The sequence below is a fragment of the Ctenopharyngodon idella genome, chromosome 22 (assembly GCF_019924925.1).
Source record: "Ctenopharyngodon idella isolate HZGC_01 chromosome 22, HZGC01, whole genome shotgun sequence".
In the NCBI taxonomy this organism is placed as follows: Eukaryota; Metazoa; Chordata; class Actinopteri; order Cypriniformes; family Xenocyprididae; genus Ctenopharyngodon; species Ctenopharyngodon idella.
In genome coordinates, this window is record NC_067241.1 from 4276903 (window position 1) to 4295001 (window position 18099).

At 36.7% G+C, this 18099-nt stretch overlaps 1 protein-coding gene across 14 annotated transcripts in view; it reads left to right on the forward strand.

Annotated features, from left to right (window-relative positions):
* hspg2 (heparan sulfate proteoglycan 2) overlaps positions 1-18099 on the forward strand; it is a 118452-nt gene that overhangs the window by 96287 nt on the left and 4066 nt on the right. For 9 of the 14 annotated variants that reach the window (XM_051879886.1, XM_051879887.1, XM_051879894.1 and 6 more), the window contains 22 exons: positions 677-937; positions 1056-1218; positions 2331-2428; positions 2521-2787; positions 2976-3088; positions 3241-3388; positions 4614-4730; positions 5230-5247; positions 6342-6426; positions 6537-6681; positions 6779-6881; positions 6983-7092; positions 7386-7494; positions 7700-7798; positions 7889-8110; positions 9550-9794; positions 9884-10055; positions 11515-11637; positions 12590-12646; positions 15421-15496; positions 15737-15815; positions 17022-17069. In XM_051879886.1, coding sequence (XP_051735846.1) covers positions 677-937; positions 1056-1218; positions 2331-2428; positions 2521-2787; positions 2976-3088; positions 3241-3388; positions 4614-4730; positions 5230-5247; positions 6342-6426; positions 6537-6681; positions 6779-6881; positions 6983-7092; positions 7386-7494; positions 7700-7798; positions 7889-8110; positions 9550-9794; positions 9884-10055; positions 11515-11637; positions 12590-12646; positions 15421-15496; positions 15737-15815; positions 17022-17069 — 2858 coding nt within the window. The remainder of the gene's footprint in view (positions 1-676; positions 938-1055; positions 1219-2330; positions 2429-2520; positions 2788-2975; positions 3089-3240; positions 3389-4613; positions 4731-5229; positions 5248-6341; positions 6427-6536; positions 6682-6778; positions 6882-6982; positions 7093-7385; positions 7495-7699; positions 7799-7888; positions 8111-9549; positions 9795-9883; positions 10056-11514; positions 11638-12589; positions 12647-15420; positions 15497-15736; positions 15816-17021; positions 17070-18099) is intronic. The other 5 variants (XM_051879890.1, XM_051879891.1, XM_051879888.1 and 2 more) reach the window with 5 other exon arrangements.

Here is an 18099-nt window from a genome sequence, read left to right on the forward strand (position 1 = left end):
AACATATAATGCATCCTTTATTAACAAATTTGGAGACCATGTCAAACATTTAGATATTTATCATCATCACTAAATTATTATATCATTATTATTATTTATCATCATCACTAAATACATAATTTTCTTATTCAGTATTTTTGTCTTGTTTGCCAGAAAACAAATCTAAATGTCCCTATAACACAATAAATGTACATAATTTAAACATTTCTTAATATATTAATACATTTACAATAATATATCTTGAATTCATTTATTTTATTACTCAATGGCCAAACTTTTTTCTTGTTTTAAGCATAAACTTCACAAAATTATGTGAGATTTAAGCTTAAAGCAAGATGCCAGTTGGGGAAATACACAATATTCACTAAATTCAATATATATTGAATGAAAATATATATATATATATATATATATATATATATATATATATATATATATATATATATATATATATATATATAATCTTGCACAATTGGATTTTTTTAGTTACACAAGTGAATTTATTTATACAGGAAAACAGTTTTTTTTTTGTTTTGTTTTTTTGTTTTTTTTAAGCTGCTGTCCAAATTCCTCAAACAAGTGTGAAGCATATTTTCCTGTTCTTGTAAAGCTCTCTAACATGAGCCAGCTGTAATTATCCACCATCCTCTAACTGACATTTCTTTGGTCGGAGCAGCCCCACCCTATGCCACTTCCTTGCCCGATGACGTGTCAGTGCGAGTGGGTGAAGTAATCCGACTGCAGTGCCTGGCCCATGGCACCCCACCCCTGCGTTACGAATGGACTAAGGTCAACGGCAGCTTGCCTCAAACTGCTCAGCTGCAAGGAGGAGACCTCCAGATCAACCTGGCCAAGGAGAACGATGCTGGGACATACAAGTGTGTGGCCAGCAACAAGGTTGGCAAGAGTGAAGCACTGGCCAAAGTCTCTGTCCGATGTGAGTATTGTCATTTCAGTATCATGCATACATCATGCATTCTCTAAATCTCACAAAGTGATCATCAGATGAATTCTCACTGGCATTCAGCTTGACCTCTGACCCCTGTGTCCTGCAGCACCCCTGTCGGTGAAAGTGTCCCCACAAGTGGAAGTGAAGGCTCTGGGCAGTGCTGTGGAGTTTACCTGTGCTGCTAAAGGAGGGTCTCAGATTGAGATTGAGTGGCTGAAGGAGGGAGGATTTCTTCCGCCAAATCATCACATTAAAGACGGAGTGCTCAGGTGAGTGGCATTAACATCACATGACACTTAACATCAAAATTCTGGTTAAATATTAACTAAAGGCAGCAACAATACAGTCAAACCAAAAATTATTCAGACACTAGATATAATTTTTTATATTTTTATACTAGTGGGTGCAGGACACTATAGTTAATTTATGTGAGGATAGTAAAATAAAGTCAACTGTAACATATTATACCCAAAAATTCTTCATACAGTGGACAACCAGTAAAATTGATGATAAAATTTGGATTAAGATTAATTTTTCTGACACAGTTTAACTCTGAGATCTTGTCATATTTTTTAAACTAAAGTGAATAAACTGTAATGAATGAAATGCTCAAGGTGTCTAAATAAATTTTGGTTTGACTAATATATATATATATATATATAGTGTGAAATGATGTTCAGCTGTTCTTTATAATAGTCAAATTATTTTCGGATCATGAGTCATCAAGCTCGGTAAACACTGTCACAGACACGAAGATGTACCTTTAATTTTACCAAGCTGATTGCTCACAAAAAAAAAAAACCCACAGTCATCATGTTTTCAGGCCATTTCAAGTTTGATTTTGACGTGACATAAAGCGGTGATGATATCTAAGTGGGTGAGTTGTTTACTTAATTTTTAATTAGTCTTCCCATTAACGCTATAATGTAGTTCATTCAGACTGATTCGCGAATGTGGCGGGATTTATCGCACAAACCAATCGTATCCAATCATAACCAATCGTATCCAATCAAAGCGGATTGGAGGCATTGCCTCCTCTCACATGACTTTCCCCCATTCATTCTCAATTACCCCCACCAAAGCCACCACTCACTTTAGGGGGTCTGTTGAAACTCAATGGTCTCAGAGGAGGCATGAGAGATGTGGACTCCCGCTGTAATTTTACCTGCAGGTGTCGCTGTTGGACAGTGTTACTTTAGAAAAACTAATGATTTATACACTTTTTAATGTCACATTTTGTAAAATTTGCATTGTTTTATTATTGTAATATGGATTATTTTCTCATCCAATTTTTTGAGGAGGCACTGCCTCCCTTGCTTCCTCGAAGGAAACGCCCCTGCTGTGTATCCTTTATTCATAATCTTTGTTATTATTTGTGCAGAATCGAGAACCTTGAGCAAAGCAATGAGGGAATCTACACCTGCAGAGCTACAAGTCTGTTTGGACAGGCTCAGGACAGTGCTAGACTCACCATTCAAGGTCCCATATGATACCCAAAATACAATATGTTTCCAAATCTTGGGTTAACTAAACTTTAAAACCCACTGACTTTGTGCTTTTTGTCTTCACAGCTCTACCCAAAGTGAGGATCAATGTGCGCACGTCAGTACAGACAGTGATGGTGGGCAACTCAGTGGAATTTGAGTGCCATGCAATCGGTGACCCAGAGCCCACAGTGAGCTGGAGTAAAGTGGGAGGCTCTCTTCCTGATCATGTGGAAGTAAGGGGGAACATCCTGAGGATTGATCAAGTGACCGAATCAGATTCAGGACAGTACCGCTGCACGGCCACTAATAATGTTGGCTCGGAGCATTCCCATGTGGTCCTTAATATCCAGTGTGAGTACATTATTATATCCAGGATGTTTATGATGTTTCTTTTGCCATTGGTTTTAATTTGTAACACCTTAAAAAACACATCAAGCTCAGGGTTTCTACAAATAGTCTCATATTGCAATGCACAGTATTAAAGGGAAATGCTTTGGATGTAACTGAACCCTGATTCCTGAAACCTGTGCACTTTGCAGCCTTGCCTCAGATTGCTGCACAGCCTGAGGCAAAGGAAGTGACAGTTGGCTCTGATGCGGTTTTGCCCTGCATTGCATCTGGATACCCAGTCCCAACCATCACATGGTCAAAGGTAACCCTTATGTTTCATGGCTAAACTCGACCTAATTCTTGACCTAATCCCATATGTTCACACAGCAGCATATTACAGTTGTCAGTCCTATTTAGTGTACTAAATGTGGTTCCGTTCACTTCAGAAAGCGATTGTTTGTCCTCATCTTACAGGTGGAGAATGAGTTGCCCTCTAAGTGCAGACAGGATGGACATGTCCTGACAGTCCCTGGTATCACACATTCAGATGCAGGAACATATGTGTGTACAGCTGCTAATAAGCAGGGGAAAGTTGAGGCCTTCACCAGACTCAATGTTCATGGTTAGTTATATATTATGCAAGTCCGTTCTATCTGCAGTTACACACACACACACACACACACACACATATATACATATATATATATATATATATATATATATATATATATAATTATTTTTTTTTTTTTTCTCCAGTGTAGATCTTAAAGGGTTAGTTCACCCAAAAATGAACATAATGTCATTTATTACTCACCCTCATGCCGATCCACACCCTGTAAGACCTTCGTTAATCTTCGGAATGCAAATTAAGATATTTTTGTTGAAATCCGATGGCTCAGTGAGGCCTGCATAGCCAGCAATGACATTTCCTCTCTCAAGATCCATTAATGTACTAAAAACATATTTAAATCAGTTCATGTGAGTACAGTGGTTCAATATTAATATTAAAAAGCGATGAGAATAATTTTGATGCGCCAAAAAAACAAAATAACGACTTATATAGTGATGGCCGATTTCAAAACACTGCTTCCTGAAGCTTCGGAGCATTATGAATCAGTGTGTCGAATCAGCGGTTTGGAGCGCCAAAGTCACGTGATTTCAGCAGTTTGGCGGTTTGACACGCGATCCAAATCATGATTCGACACGCTGATTCATAACGCTCCGAAACTTCCTGAAGCAGTGTTTTGAAATCAGCCATCACTATATAAGTCGTTATTTTGTTTTTTTTGGCACACCAAAAATATTCTCGTCGCTTTGTAATATTAATATTGAACCACTGTACTCACATGAACTGATTTAAATATGTTTTTAGTACATTAATGGATCTTGAGAGAGGAAATGTCATTGCTGGCTATGGAGGCCTTACTGAGCCATCGGATTTCAACAAAAATATCTTAATTTGTGTTCTGAAGATGAATGAAGGTCTTACGGGTGTGGAACGGCATGAGGGTGAGTAATAAATGACATTATTTTCATTTTTGGGTGAACTATGCTGATTGTCTGAAATTGTGAATTTGTGATGGCAGCACTGATATCACCTGTATGGTTGGATAATAGACAAGTATAGCTCTGCTTAAACATCTAGACATGCACATCTTGTTAAGTGTCATTTAGCAGATATTTTTATCCAAAGTGACCTACGAAATGTTGCTTTCGGGAGTCAAGCGTCTTGTAGAGTGGAGATTTGGAAACATTCACAACCAAGCTATTTCTTACACTGAAGAGTTCCTGAAATGTTGTACTGCTTGTCTCTTTAACATTCGGTCTGTGTCCATGTGGTCTTCCAGAGAGAGTGATGCCCTACTTTACCCAAGAGCCTCTCTCGTACCTCACACTGCCCACCATCAAAAACTCCTACAAAGCATTCAGCATCAAAATTACCTTCAGGCCGGACAATGTTGATGGTAAGGTCCCTCAAACTGCAAGATATTTCACTGCACCAAAGCTGTTTTAAGTATACACAGTTAAAAAAATATATATATTTTTCATGTTGAAGTGTTAAAGGGATAGTTAGAACGAAAATGAAAATTCTGTTATTTGCTCACCTTTATGTTGTTCCAAACTTGTATGACTTTCTTTCTTCTGCGGAACAGAAAATTAGATATTTTAAAAAAATCTTCCTGCTGGTCTTTTTCATAATGACCGTGGCTCATTGTAAGGAAATCACCTGCTTAAAGATTCTTTAAAATGTCTAACTGCTTGTTCCACAGAAGGAAGGAAGTCATATAGGTTTGGAACATCATGAGAATTTTTATTTTTAGAATAACTTTCTCTTCAAAGGTAATGAACAGTGTTACATGTACTATATGAAGAGCACACTGTTTCTAAAATGTTTAGTCCTTGTATGTAAACTCAATTATTCTTTTTGTTCTTTACCCTCCTTCATCTCTCTTTGGTATAAAGGGCTCATTTTGTATGCCGGTGAGTCTGCTCGCTTGCCTGAGAGTGCCTGGGAGCACATGCTGCAAGATTTATTAATGCCATGCAGCAGTGCAGCTCAGCATACTCTCATTGGGCCCTTAGAAGGGCCCTAACGAACATATGCAGGCATGACAATAGCTTATGATGTTCATCAAGGCACTTCTGCTTCTCATTGAGTTGGTTGCAGCATGATGAATGTTATCATGAACCGACTGAAGCTTTTACATCTTTTACAGTTATACAGCATGTGTGCATAGTTGGGGTTTTGGTCTAAATAAAAAGTATTGAAAAACCCTGAAAAATAAAATAAATTGTTATAGATGCTACAAGAGAATTTAGGCATCACAACATTCTAATGTATAGTATTAAAAAAAATGTAAAATATAATATACAATATCAATCGATGCCAATAATTAGGGTGGGATTATCAAATTACAAAGGCTGCAATTTAATCTCATGGGGGCCTGGCCCAACCAATTATTCATTATAAAAATTTAAAGCCATATTGATATAATTGTAAAATTCTGGTCACTACAAACAAGCACAGCAAAACTATCACAATTTTTACCCCAAATTGTACAGCCCTATCAATAAATAAAAAAATCGCTAATATCTGCCGATAACTAATATGGTAACAATACTGTATACTTTGCATCCCTACATGAAATAAAACTGAAGATTATGTTTCGGCAAGCTTATCAGTGCTTCTTTTTGAATGCTAATAACCCAGAGGGTATGGTCTATACCAGTGGTTCTCAAAAGGTTTTGCTTCAGAATCCTATTTTGAAACTCAAGCAGTGATCCAACACAGTGCCAGTACCATTTTTTGGGTCGCAACCTATCAATTGAGAGCCACTGGTCTGTACTACCCCATCTGATTATGCCCATGTAATGGAGACAGGGCAGAGTCAGGGCATGTGCCCATGCATGTGGCTTGTGTTGGTAGTGACTGGCATTGTGAGAACATGGCAGGCAGCTTTTCCCTCAGCATGTTGCTTTACTGTGAGCTTAAAAAAGTGCTTTGTGCATTGGCAAGCTCTATGGTTAGGTAGGGCGAAAGCCGCATTAGACTTATCTTTTCCTTTCACGTCCAGGTATGATCATTTATAATGGACAAAAGAAGACCACAGGTGCTGACTTCATATCTTTTGGGTTGGTGGGCGGCCGCCCTGAATTCAGGTGCATTACCTTTCAATATCATACCAATCTCAGAGAACATTTTCCTTCTGAAACTGGATATGTTAGTTTTTTGATATGATGTTTCAAATGTGCATATTTTACTTCCACAGGTTTGATGTGGGCTCTGGGATGGCAACTATTCGTTACCCTACTTCCATTAAACTGGGCGAGTTTCACACAGTGCAGCTCTATAGGAATCAGACTCAGGGCTCTCTTATTGTGGATGGAGAAGCTCCTATAAATGGAACCTCACAGGTGCATATTCCTCTCCCCAGATCCCTTATTAATGTGCTGTTTTGTGGTTGTATGATGGCAGTTAAGCAAATGGGAAACATGTTGTGTGTCCGAGCAGGGAAAATTCAAGGGCCTGGATCTGAATGAGGAGCTTTTTGTAGGCGGTTATCCAAACTATAGCATGCTTGCTAAAACTGCAGACCTCAAGACAGGGTTTGTTGGTGAGAAAACCCTTAAGTTATTCTGTGCCATATGACTTTCATAGGAAAGTATCAGATATAGCTTTCCTATAAATTTCACTGGGTTTTGATCTTTCTTTAAGGTTGTATCAAACAGCTGATTATCCAAGGTGATGAGATCATTTTCAAGGACCTTGATAAAAGTTCCACTGGAGTTTCGAATTGTCCCACCTGCAAGGACCACCCATGTCAGGTATACAATGACCCCAGTATTTGGTATTTGGACACTTGTGTGAGTCACATAAGTGTATGTGAATTTCATTGCTGAAGAAACAAAATATCAAGTAGCATGTGATCCTAGTCCTTAGGACTAATGTCACTTTTCTAGGCGCAAACCATAGTGATCTTAAGTGAATGAATAAAGTCAAATACTTGTCCTTTTTTGTCATAAATGATTTTTGTCTCTAACTTTTTAGGGCCAGTGTATGTATTTTGTGTTATTGGCTGGTAAAAAAACGATTACCTAAAGTAATTTGTGTGTTTCAGAATGGTGGAGTGTGTGCGGATTCTGTAGCCAGTCTCTACAAATGCAATTGCCAGAGAGGATTCACAGGGAGCAACTGCCAGCATCACTCGTCCTTGCACTGCCACACAGGTCAGAATTTGTAAAAGCAGGATCAGGATTTGTAAAATCAACAAACAGCATCACTCCTCCTTAGCTTTATAAGCTATGTTTCCATCCAAAGTTGTGGGCAAAATTAGAATACCACATAAAACATTTACTAATAAAGCAAAAAAAAAGTTTTCATACCATGTTGAAGAGAACAAAAACATATTCTTTTTGCCCTCGAACACAACAGAGGCCTGTGGACCGGATGCCACCTGTATTAACCGGCCTAGTGGTTTGGGCTATGACTGCCGCTGTCACTTGGGCAAGTCTGGAGTGAAGTGCATGGATGGTAATGCTCCATATCCATTCACATGTAAAATTCCCTGAGCATTTTAAGCTCAACTGTGGTTCTCACTTAACCTCTTCTTGACAATCCCAGGTACTCTGGTAACGACACCATTGTTTGATGGAGTCGAATCTTACATCGCATATCCTCCTCTCACTAATATTCATAATGACCTCCGCATCGAGATGGAGTTTAAGCCCATGGATGTAGATGGGCTGATGTTCTTCAGCGGAGGCAAAAAGATGAAAGTGGAGGACTTTGTGGCATTATCCATGGTAGACGGACATGTCGAGTTCCGATATGAACTTGGTACAGGTGAGAGATCTGATGATCAAATAATGACAGATTCTTTGCAAAAAAAAAAAATATATATATATTTTTTTTTCTTTGTGATGGTCAATTAAAGGAAGTGCTTGATTTTTGGAAAATGTTGATCATCACCCTCAAGAGGCCACACTAAATATTGTATTAATAATAAATGGTTTATTTTCTATTAATTTGATATAATGTTTACAACCCTGCTACCCAAATTTTGAAAACAAAGATCCCGAGTTATGTGGTTTTATTATTTTATAGCAATAAACATGAAATAAACAACAAAACTAAAAACATATAAATATATATTTTAAATCATAATTTAAATAAATATGAAAGTACTTAATTAAAATTAGTGCTATCAAATCGCTTAATCGTGATTAATCTATATTAATATATATATATATATATATGTGTGTGTGTGTATATATATATATATATATATATATATATATATATATATATATATATACATGTAAGCAATAAGGTACGAGAGGCTGTGCTGTATCGTGAATAAGTCGTGGCTAGGCACGACGCACACGTGTGTGTGTGTGTATGTATATATACACACAAATGTTTACAAACTTTAATGTTAGATGTGATTAATCGCAATAAATTGATTTCATCTCACACACACACACACACATTTTTTTTATATATATATATATATATATATATATATTCTCACACACACACATATATATATATATATATATATATATATATATATATATATATATATATATATATATATATATATATATATATATACACACACACATATATTATATATTTACGAACTTTTATGTTAGACGTGATTATTTGCGATTAACCGTTTTGACAGCACTATTAAAAATGTTTGTTTACTACCATAAATTCATTCCAGTACATTATATATAAAGTTATAATTATATAAAAATTAAGTTATAAATATCTGTCTGTCTAAAAATTATTTATTTATTTATTTATTATCTATAAATTATTTATAAATTCATTCATTTGGTAGATTGTCACAATTATGTCATTGGTATGATTTTAATTATTAAATACAGTCAAAAAGATCAAGACCTCTGACGTGGGACAGGCCAATATCACCATTTTAAGGGGAGGATATTTGATGCATTTCAAACTACCTACTTTTCATGCTAGGTTACTTTTATGTTAGATAATAATAGTTAATCTAATGTATGTAAAGTTACCAAAAAAAACAGAAAATTTGTGCCTTTTAATCCTTTAAAAAAGTAATTGAACTCACCTCAGAGGTCTTGATCTTTAAAAAAAAAAAAAAGAAAAGAAAAGTAATTGGACACTGAAGTAAAAAAGTATCTCCTCACCTGAGCGCAAAGGTAACCTTACAGATATTGAAACCTAGAAGCTGTATATAATGCCTTGACACCCTCCAATTCAAGCTAAATACGTTTTCCTGTCCGTGCTCTCAGGTCAAGCTGTTCTGCGCAGTCAAGATCCCGTGTCTCTGGGTCAGTGGCACCGTGTGGTGGCCGAACGGCTCAATAAAGACGGCTCCTTGAAGGTGGACCATGCACGAGAGATCACAAGGTCCTCTCCAGGCAAGGCCCAAGGCCTTAATATCCACACACCCATGTATCTGGGAGGAGTGCCCAGCATGGACATCTTGCCCAAACCTGCAAATGTTAGCATGCTGTTTGATGGATGCATAGGAGAGGTGAGAATGTATTCCATTGTGGTGGTGTTTGCATTACAGCCCACAGTCATGTTTGGAAATTGAATTGTGTCTTTTGTTTTTCTTTACAGGTCTTCATCAATGGAAAGAAAGTGGATCTCTCATACAGCTTCACTGAGAGCAGAGCCATCAGCCAATGTAAAGATGGCAGCCCATGTGACCGCAGGCCTTGTCTGCACGGAGGCACCTGTATGCCCAGTGCTGAGTATGAGTATCAGTGCCTCTGCGCTGAAGGATACGAGGGTGAGTTGCTCAACCAACTTTCAAGTTAAGATCTTAGTAGAGAGGCATAATATAATATTGTGTGTAAGGCATTAAGCATCTGAATGCCAATGGGCAGGGCCTGTGGTGTGATGTATAACTATTCATCGTTGTCTTGCTCTGGAGGCAGTTATATGTAAGCAATAAGGTACAAGAGACTGTGCTGTATCGTGAATAAGTCACGGCTGAAGGGTGTTGTTAGGCACGACGCAAAGCAGATACAGCACTAGCCTCGAGTACCTTATTGCTTTTATACCAATACCACACAATACAAATATTAAAGCTAAAAATATGTATCAATGCAACTTTCATGAAGTAAACTCCTTACTAAAAGCCTTCCTTCCGCCGGAAAAAATAGTCCCTGACCGTGAACAGCAACAGAAGTTACATTATTATGCCATTAGATGGCAGCAAATACTGTCTTTATGAGTGTGTCAGTCAGTAGTGAAGCTTTTTACATTGAAAACACTGAATTGTTGTGATCACGGAACAAGACACAACTGACAAATGCTTTGACTAGCGCTGTCAGTCATGGAAAACCCCTTAACTGTTAAAAAGAACAAGATAATACATCGGACATTTAAACAGATTTTTTATTATGAACATAGGACTGACCTGAAGGAAAATGCTAAATCTGAATGCAGGTAATAAACTCGCTCACTCGATCTCTTTCTCACAGTACTCTTCTACATAATACAGTAAGCTTCAATGAACAATATCAATTGAGATCATATAGTTTACGTTGCTAAGAGTGGTTGCTAAGGGTGTTGTTTAGTGATACACAGAACCGTTGGGTGAAACGGTCATAGCCGTGTTTTATCGTGAATAAAACACAACTATTGACCAATCAGAATCAAGGACAAGAACTAACCGTTTTATTAAAAAATGTATTTGGCCGTGTGACATCACAGGTCACCCAATATCACAACTAGCTGTTTCTGGAGCTTGATTAAATAAATACTTTGTTTATAATGAGGAGGACCTTTTAAGCTATGAAACTTGCAAGATGTTTTAATGGTATAAAGACCTCTTATATGTCAAAAGATCAAGGCTAATTTGATTTCTTATTTCATGACCCCTTTAATATAGTTTGGCACTTGTTACTTTAAATAAAACAGCTTCACGTCAGGGTCCCGATCACCCTGTCAGGGTTTATTCTGTAATAACAACCAACTAAAGTGTTAAATGTGCATAATTACCCATTTTATCCTTAGAAATTGCCCAAAATTTGTATTTAATAGAGATATTGGTATTGATATTGACCAAGATAGTACATGGTATTGAGTCGAAAAGAAGTGGCTTTGCTCATCCCTACTGTCAAGGTCGAAGTGATGTTTGTGCTTAGCTTGCTAAGGCTCTAAAAATCCTCATTATTAAATTTAATTTCTAAGAATTGTTTAATCTAGATTTTTTTTTCCATATTTACCAACTCTTCTTGCAGGTGACCGTTGTGAAATAGTGAGGGACACCTGTCGAGATTCTTCGCAGTGCCAGAATGGTGGCAGCTGTGCGAATAACCAGTGTGTGTGTCTGGCCGGCTACACAGGCCGACACTGTGAGAAAGGTCAGTTCATAACTGCTAGATGTTTAACACACTCTTTCTATCCAAAGTCAACTTAAGAACATATTATAAAGGGAGAATGGTGCTAGTATCAGTGTAGGCTTTTTTGAAGCACACATACCTTAGTCTTGGGCAAAACAAAGTTAACTTTATTACACATAGATGCACATTTCCACTGTTATTGCTATGATGGAAAAAAAAAAGATTCGAAGAACAGATACAGTTCACTTGTGACCCAAATAGCTATATGAGCATAAATATGATGTTGAAATGTTAGTTTGGAGAATTCACAAAAATGATTCTAGCCCTGGTCTCCCATACCAGTGTTATTTTAGAATTTATTAATATTCTCAATTATCTTTTATTTTTTGGTTTTCATTCTAATTTTAGTTTAAGTTTTAGAAATGTTATATTTCTATTTTTTTCCTATTTTATTTAGCTTCATTTTAGTTTTAGTAATTTTAGTACTTTAGCTTAAACTACTTAGTACTTTAGAGCTTAATTTTATTTCAGCTTTTCTCAGTTAATGGAAATTATTTTGAATAGTTTTAGTTTTTGTTAACAAAAACATGTCTTAAATAATGTCACTAAGGATGAGATAAACATGCAGCTAACCAACACCAATATATGTGCAATGTGACTTTAAATTGCTTTATTATTATTATTTGTCTCTTTACACACCGTTTTACACACTCATTTGTCATTTAACAGAATTCACTTTCTCTGTGGGAGTAAAGACATTTCTCTGTAGTTTCATAGCATTAAACTGAAGCACAGCTGTAAGTGATTCATCATAAAGCACCATAGGGAAATAATTGTCCATTCTCCATAACGTACCGTATCGACATCAGTCAGGCTGCCTAACGTCATCCAGCAGTAGCGTGTTGGCCGGTGAAAAGCCACATGTGAATGTATCTCACCCCTACACTCTCATGGCTATATCCCACACACACAGGGCAGGAGTCCAGCTTCACCGAGGCGCTGTGGAATTTGGAGGGTAGTGGGGGAAATGGTACAGTATGACTACAATCTGCCTGACACGCTCGTCACTAACCAGGGGAGAGAGTCCTCCTCAGGGCCCCCCTTAGCCCATCTAACACCACAAATAAAACAACAACAACAAACTGCTACAATGGGGAAAAAACAAGCAAGACAGGAAGTGAAGCATTTTAGGGGTCTGTTTACAGAGCTTTTATTAGGACCATCAGAAGCAATGTCAAGCACATTTCTGATAAATGCATTTCCTCAGTGTTATTAAAGGATTAGTCCACTTTAAAATGAAAATTACACCAAGCTTTACTCACACTCAAGTCATCCTAGGTGTATATGACTCTTTCTTTCTGATGAACACAATCTGAGTTATATTAATAAATATCCTGACGCATCCAAGCTTTATAATGGCAACGAGCATGAAGCTCAAGAAAGTGTGTCCATCTATCATAAACGTACTCCACACGGCTCCGGGGGGTTAATAAAGGCCTTCTGAAGTGAAGCGATAAGTTTGTGTAAGAAAAATATCCATATTTAACAAGTTATAAAGTAAAATATCTAGCTTCCGCCAGATCGCCTTCCGTATTCAACTTACGGAAAAAGTGTAACTGACGTTGCGTCAGTTACGCTTTCTTCGTAAGTTGAATACAGAAGGCGTAGGACATAATGTAAGCATTTTGAAATGCGAGAGTTTTACACTTTCTTCGTAAGTTGAATACGGAAGGCGGTCTGGCGGAAGCTAGATATTTTACTTTATAGCTTGTTAAATATGGATATTTTTCTTACACAAATGCATCGCTTCGCTTCAGAAGGTCTTTATTAACCCTCTGGAGCTGTGTGGAGTATGTTTATGTTGGATGGATGCACAAGAATTATAAAGCTTGGATGCGTCAGGATATTTATTAATATAACTCAGATTGTGTTTATCAGAAAGAAGAAAGTCATATACACCTAGGATGACTTGAGGGTGAGTAAAGCTTGGGGTAATTTTCATTTTAAAGTGAAATAATCCTTTAATTTAAATCCTTTTAAAGTGTATATTAAATTTATCCTGATAAAAGTAACTTAAAACAACCTTAACCTTTTTTTTTTTTTTCATTTTATCATGAACAAAAACTACTGACCCCAAACTTTTGTACAGTAGTGTATGTATAATGATTTAATGATGTAATGAATATCTAATAGGTGCTTGACTTTTCTGTTCAAAAACAAGAAAATAAGAACAATGTATAAACACTTACTGATAATGATGCCTTGTAAATAGATCCCTGAAATAATGTGGTAAAAAAAAAATGGTCTCATCTGCACTCTCCACTCAATTGGTTACTGTGTCCTCTGTCAAGTTTTAAATGTAATGTTGAGGGGGAATTCTGTGTCTTCGTGTGAAACGCTGAAGGTTTATGGTACTTTTTGGTGCAGTTTTTGTGGGTAATGTTACAATTGCGATGGTTGCAACACTGTGACATTTTCTTAAGGCAAACATATACATAGAATTCCCCTTTAGCATCTCCTGAGGCGTCTTGTCTAGGTCAGTCACTCGGCCTCTCGCTGCAGTTTCAATTTGTCATCTCTTTCTCATTAAATCCTTGTTTCTCTTTGTTGCGAAACCAACAACCAACATCTTTTCCGCTCTGGCACTGTCACCTACAGCAGCGTCTGTAAACAAAATGTCCTCACACTCTGAACAAACACGTGTTTTTAGTTACTAACCATCGAATGTCCTTTATATACACACTTGAACTGACTACACGGGTGAGTTTACGTCCAGAAACACTGAGCATGATGCACTTACTGATGAACTGCCCGAGGGTTATTACGTGGTTCAAGAGGATGCTTTGTGAGGAATGCACAGTGTTGTTCTCAACTGTGAATGTTACTTCAACAGCAATGTGTATTTGCATTAATTTTTATTTATAAATAAAATGTATGTTGGATTTTATCTGTAGTTTTTTGTGAATTGCTCTTGATGCACATGTATTTTTCTCACAATGCAACAAGCCTGTTATTTGGGATCATGCATTTATAACTTATAAAGATACATAATAATTCATCAGGTCATATGTGATTTAAAGGTGCAGTAAGCGATTTCTGAGATGCAGCAAAACACACTTGTACCTAATCAGCAGTAGGGGGCGTGTCCACTCATGATGGGGGAGGAGAGAGAGTGAGCAAGAGGGAGATTTGAATAAATACTGTAGAAAGAAAGATCGCTGAGAGACATTACAAAAGAGAAAAATTCAGAGGAATATCACTGAAAAAAGTACGGTTATGATCAGGCAAGAGCTTTAGGACCTGTGCAGGAAGGCCTGAAAAAGGATGGTTGCATTGTTTCTGCTTTATACGTGAGTAACGTTTGTTTTTTTGTTTTGTTTTTGGTTTTGCTATGTTTCACAGAACCAAGATATGCTGTTGATGTAATGTCAGCTATAGTAACAGGACAGTTTTGCTTGTATGTACTCGTGTGTACTGTATGAGTCTTTTTGTCCTTGTCGTTTGTTTGTCATCTTCACTTTTTTTTTCGCAAAGCATTTTGCTTCGCTTCAGCTACTCTTGCATTGCGTGTTCGTGCATTTTGGGGGTGGAGCAGTGAAGGGAGGGGTGTGTTTAGGTTCATTTCAAATATCTACAGTGTTTCTTCAGAAATCGCTTACTGCACCTTTAATGATGTCAGGGGTCAGTTCTGTTCATTGTCTGCTTATTCTACTATTTGGTGAAGCTCCACAGGGTGGTCGTATAACCCAGAGAATTTGCACCTCTTTGCAGTTTGAGATTTAGTTTTTGGTTTCTCTTTTGCAGACTCTCCCATTGAATATTCTGCATATTTCCATAGTAATGGATATCTGGCCCTTCCAAAGCCCATGTTCCCACGAAGGTGAGGGTACTCCATATGTGAAACTATTTAGAACTGTGTTCAGTGTTGTTTTAGCTTTAACTGACTTAATTAGCCATTTAAATGAGTGCTGTTAAGTTCAGCAGTCTTTACCATAGGAAACCTGTTTTGAACCCGGAACATTCCTTAAAAGGTGTTTTTGTTTTCTAAAGATGAGTATGTATTGTTTGTTTTGGTTTTATTAATGCTGTCGAGCACTATTGACTGTTTGATTTGTTTCAGTGCTCCTGACTCTCCAGAGACCATTGAGTTAGAGATCAACACTGTGTCTACAGACGGCCTCATCCTGTGGCAGGGAGTGGTATGTTTATACACATGAGCCCCCTAATGGATCTTACGACACATGCACTCAGGGTTCAAAATTAATAACATTTACTGGCCAAATACTGTATACTTCTTAAAGGGTTAGTTCACCCAAAAATGAAAATTGTCATTTATTACCTTCGTTCATCTTCGGAACACAAATTAAGATATTTTTGATGAAATCCGATGGCACAGTGAGGCCTCTATAGCCAGCAATGTCACCGAACTTCTCAAGATTCATAAAGGTACTCAAAACATATTTTAAAACAGTTCATGTGAGTACAGTGGTTCTACCTTAATATTATAAAGCGACGAAAATACTACTTGTGCACCAAAAAAACCCCAAAATAACGACTTTTCAATAATATCTAGCGATGGCCGATTTTAAAACACTGCTTCGAAGCTTAACGAATCATTTGTTTCGAATCAGTTGTTCAGAGCTCCGACGTCACGTGATTTCAGCAGTTTGATATGCGATCCGAACCACTGATTCGAATCAAATGATTTGTTAAGCTTCGAAGCAGTGTTTTGAAATCAGCCATCACTAGATATTGTTGAAAAGTCGTTATTTTTTTATTTTTTATTTTTTTTGGCGCACAAAAAATATTCTTGTCACTTTATAATATTAAGGTAGAACCACTGTAGTCACATGAACTGTTTTAAATAAGTTTTGAGTACCTTTCTGGATCTTGAGAGGTTCGGTGACATTGCTGGCAATAGAGGCCTCACTGAGCCATTGGATTTCATCAAAAAATATCTTAATTTGTGTTCCAAAGATGAACAAAGGTCTTACGGGTGTAAAACGACATGAGGGTGAGTAATAAATGACATTATTTTCATTTTTGGGTGAACTAACCCTTTAATGGCCATGAAATTGCATTTTGCTATTTCAATTTATATATATATAATATATATATAAACATTTTTTTTTTTTTTTTTTTTTACATTTAATTTTGGACCCTGCATATAGGCTATTCGCATTCTTATTGTGGATAATGGATGTTATCCAAAATCAGAATGTGATTATAGGCAGGATCCAAATGTAAAATGTTTTACATTTCATATTTAGCCTCATTTGACTAAACTGAGTAAAATGAGTTTGCTTGAAGCTGGTTTGGAATATGCTTTTGTCCCTCACCTCTAAAGCACATTTTAATGGCTGCACTGCATGTTTGCCTGGCTAACTCACCTTCATCCTCCTCAGGAGCCTGCAGGCGCTCTAAATCTCCGTAAGAAGCATGCTAGTATAAAGGTATCCGCTCTTCACAAGCAGTCAGACACACAAGTATGTCTGCATTAGTGTGGATGTATCATTATCTCAGAACAAAAATGCAATATAGCTTTGACCTTTACATCACGTGTACAGCTACATTCAAACATTTAGACAACAGCCCTTATATTTATCTTTGATTTAGCTGATGCTTCTTCTCTTAAGTCACTTATAGTACAATAATTGCTGGCACAGTTGCTCAAGAGCACGATTATACTAGAGATCTCAGTATTTAATAGCTAGGTTAATCACTGCCTGTTAACTGTGAACTCTCTCAGGCATTATCAGTGAGTCAAAAATGAAATTTTACTTCATTTACTGTCTGCATGTGTTATGTGTGATTTGATTTGTTCTATATCACATAATTAGCCTTATGTTTGCATATTTATCACCTGCTTTTCCATCTGTTCAATAAATACACCTTTGTTACTGCAATAGTTTATCATATTCATTTGGCACTTTTAACAAATAGGGTACAAAATAGGGCCTGAAGGTTGTTTCACCTTCAGAAATTGTTGACCGTTAACCTCAAACTGTGTGTTAATCAAAAATTTTTTGTTTTTGATTAATTAAGATTAGTTATTAATTAAACTTTTCCTGCAATGAATTGAATTTTAGCAAATAGTCATATATTTGTAACTAACTAGTAGGTGACTTTTCTTTGATGTCTTACAGTTCTCACAACAATAACAACAAACATGGAATTTGTTCCTTTAAAAAGTTATTGGACACTAAAGTGTACCATATATGTGAAAAGTGCCATTAAAGTTAATCATTAATCCACCCTGTTCCAGGATTTCCAGGCCTTGTGCACCATGTTATGGAAGTGACGACATTCTGAATTCTTAATTTTTGTTGTCCTCGTTGTTTTTTTTGTTGTTGTTGTAGTTTTTTGCCTTTTTTTTGGTCATTCAGTCACTAATATTAAACATAAATGTAAATGTATTGGTAGCTGTAGTAATTCAGTTGCTAAAACAGAGATCCACACCTATGTATTTCTGACATGCACCAT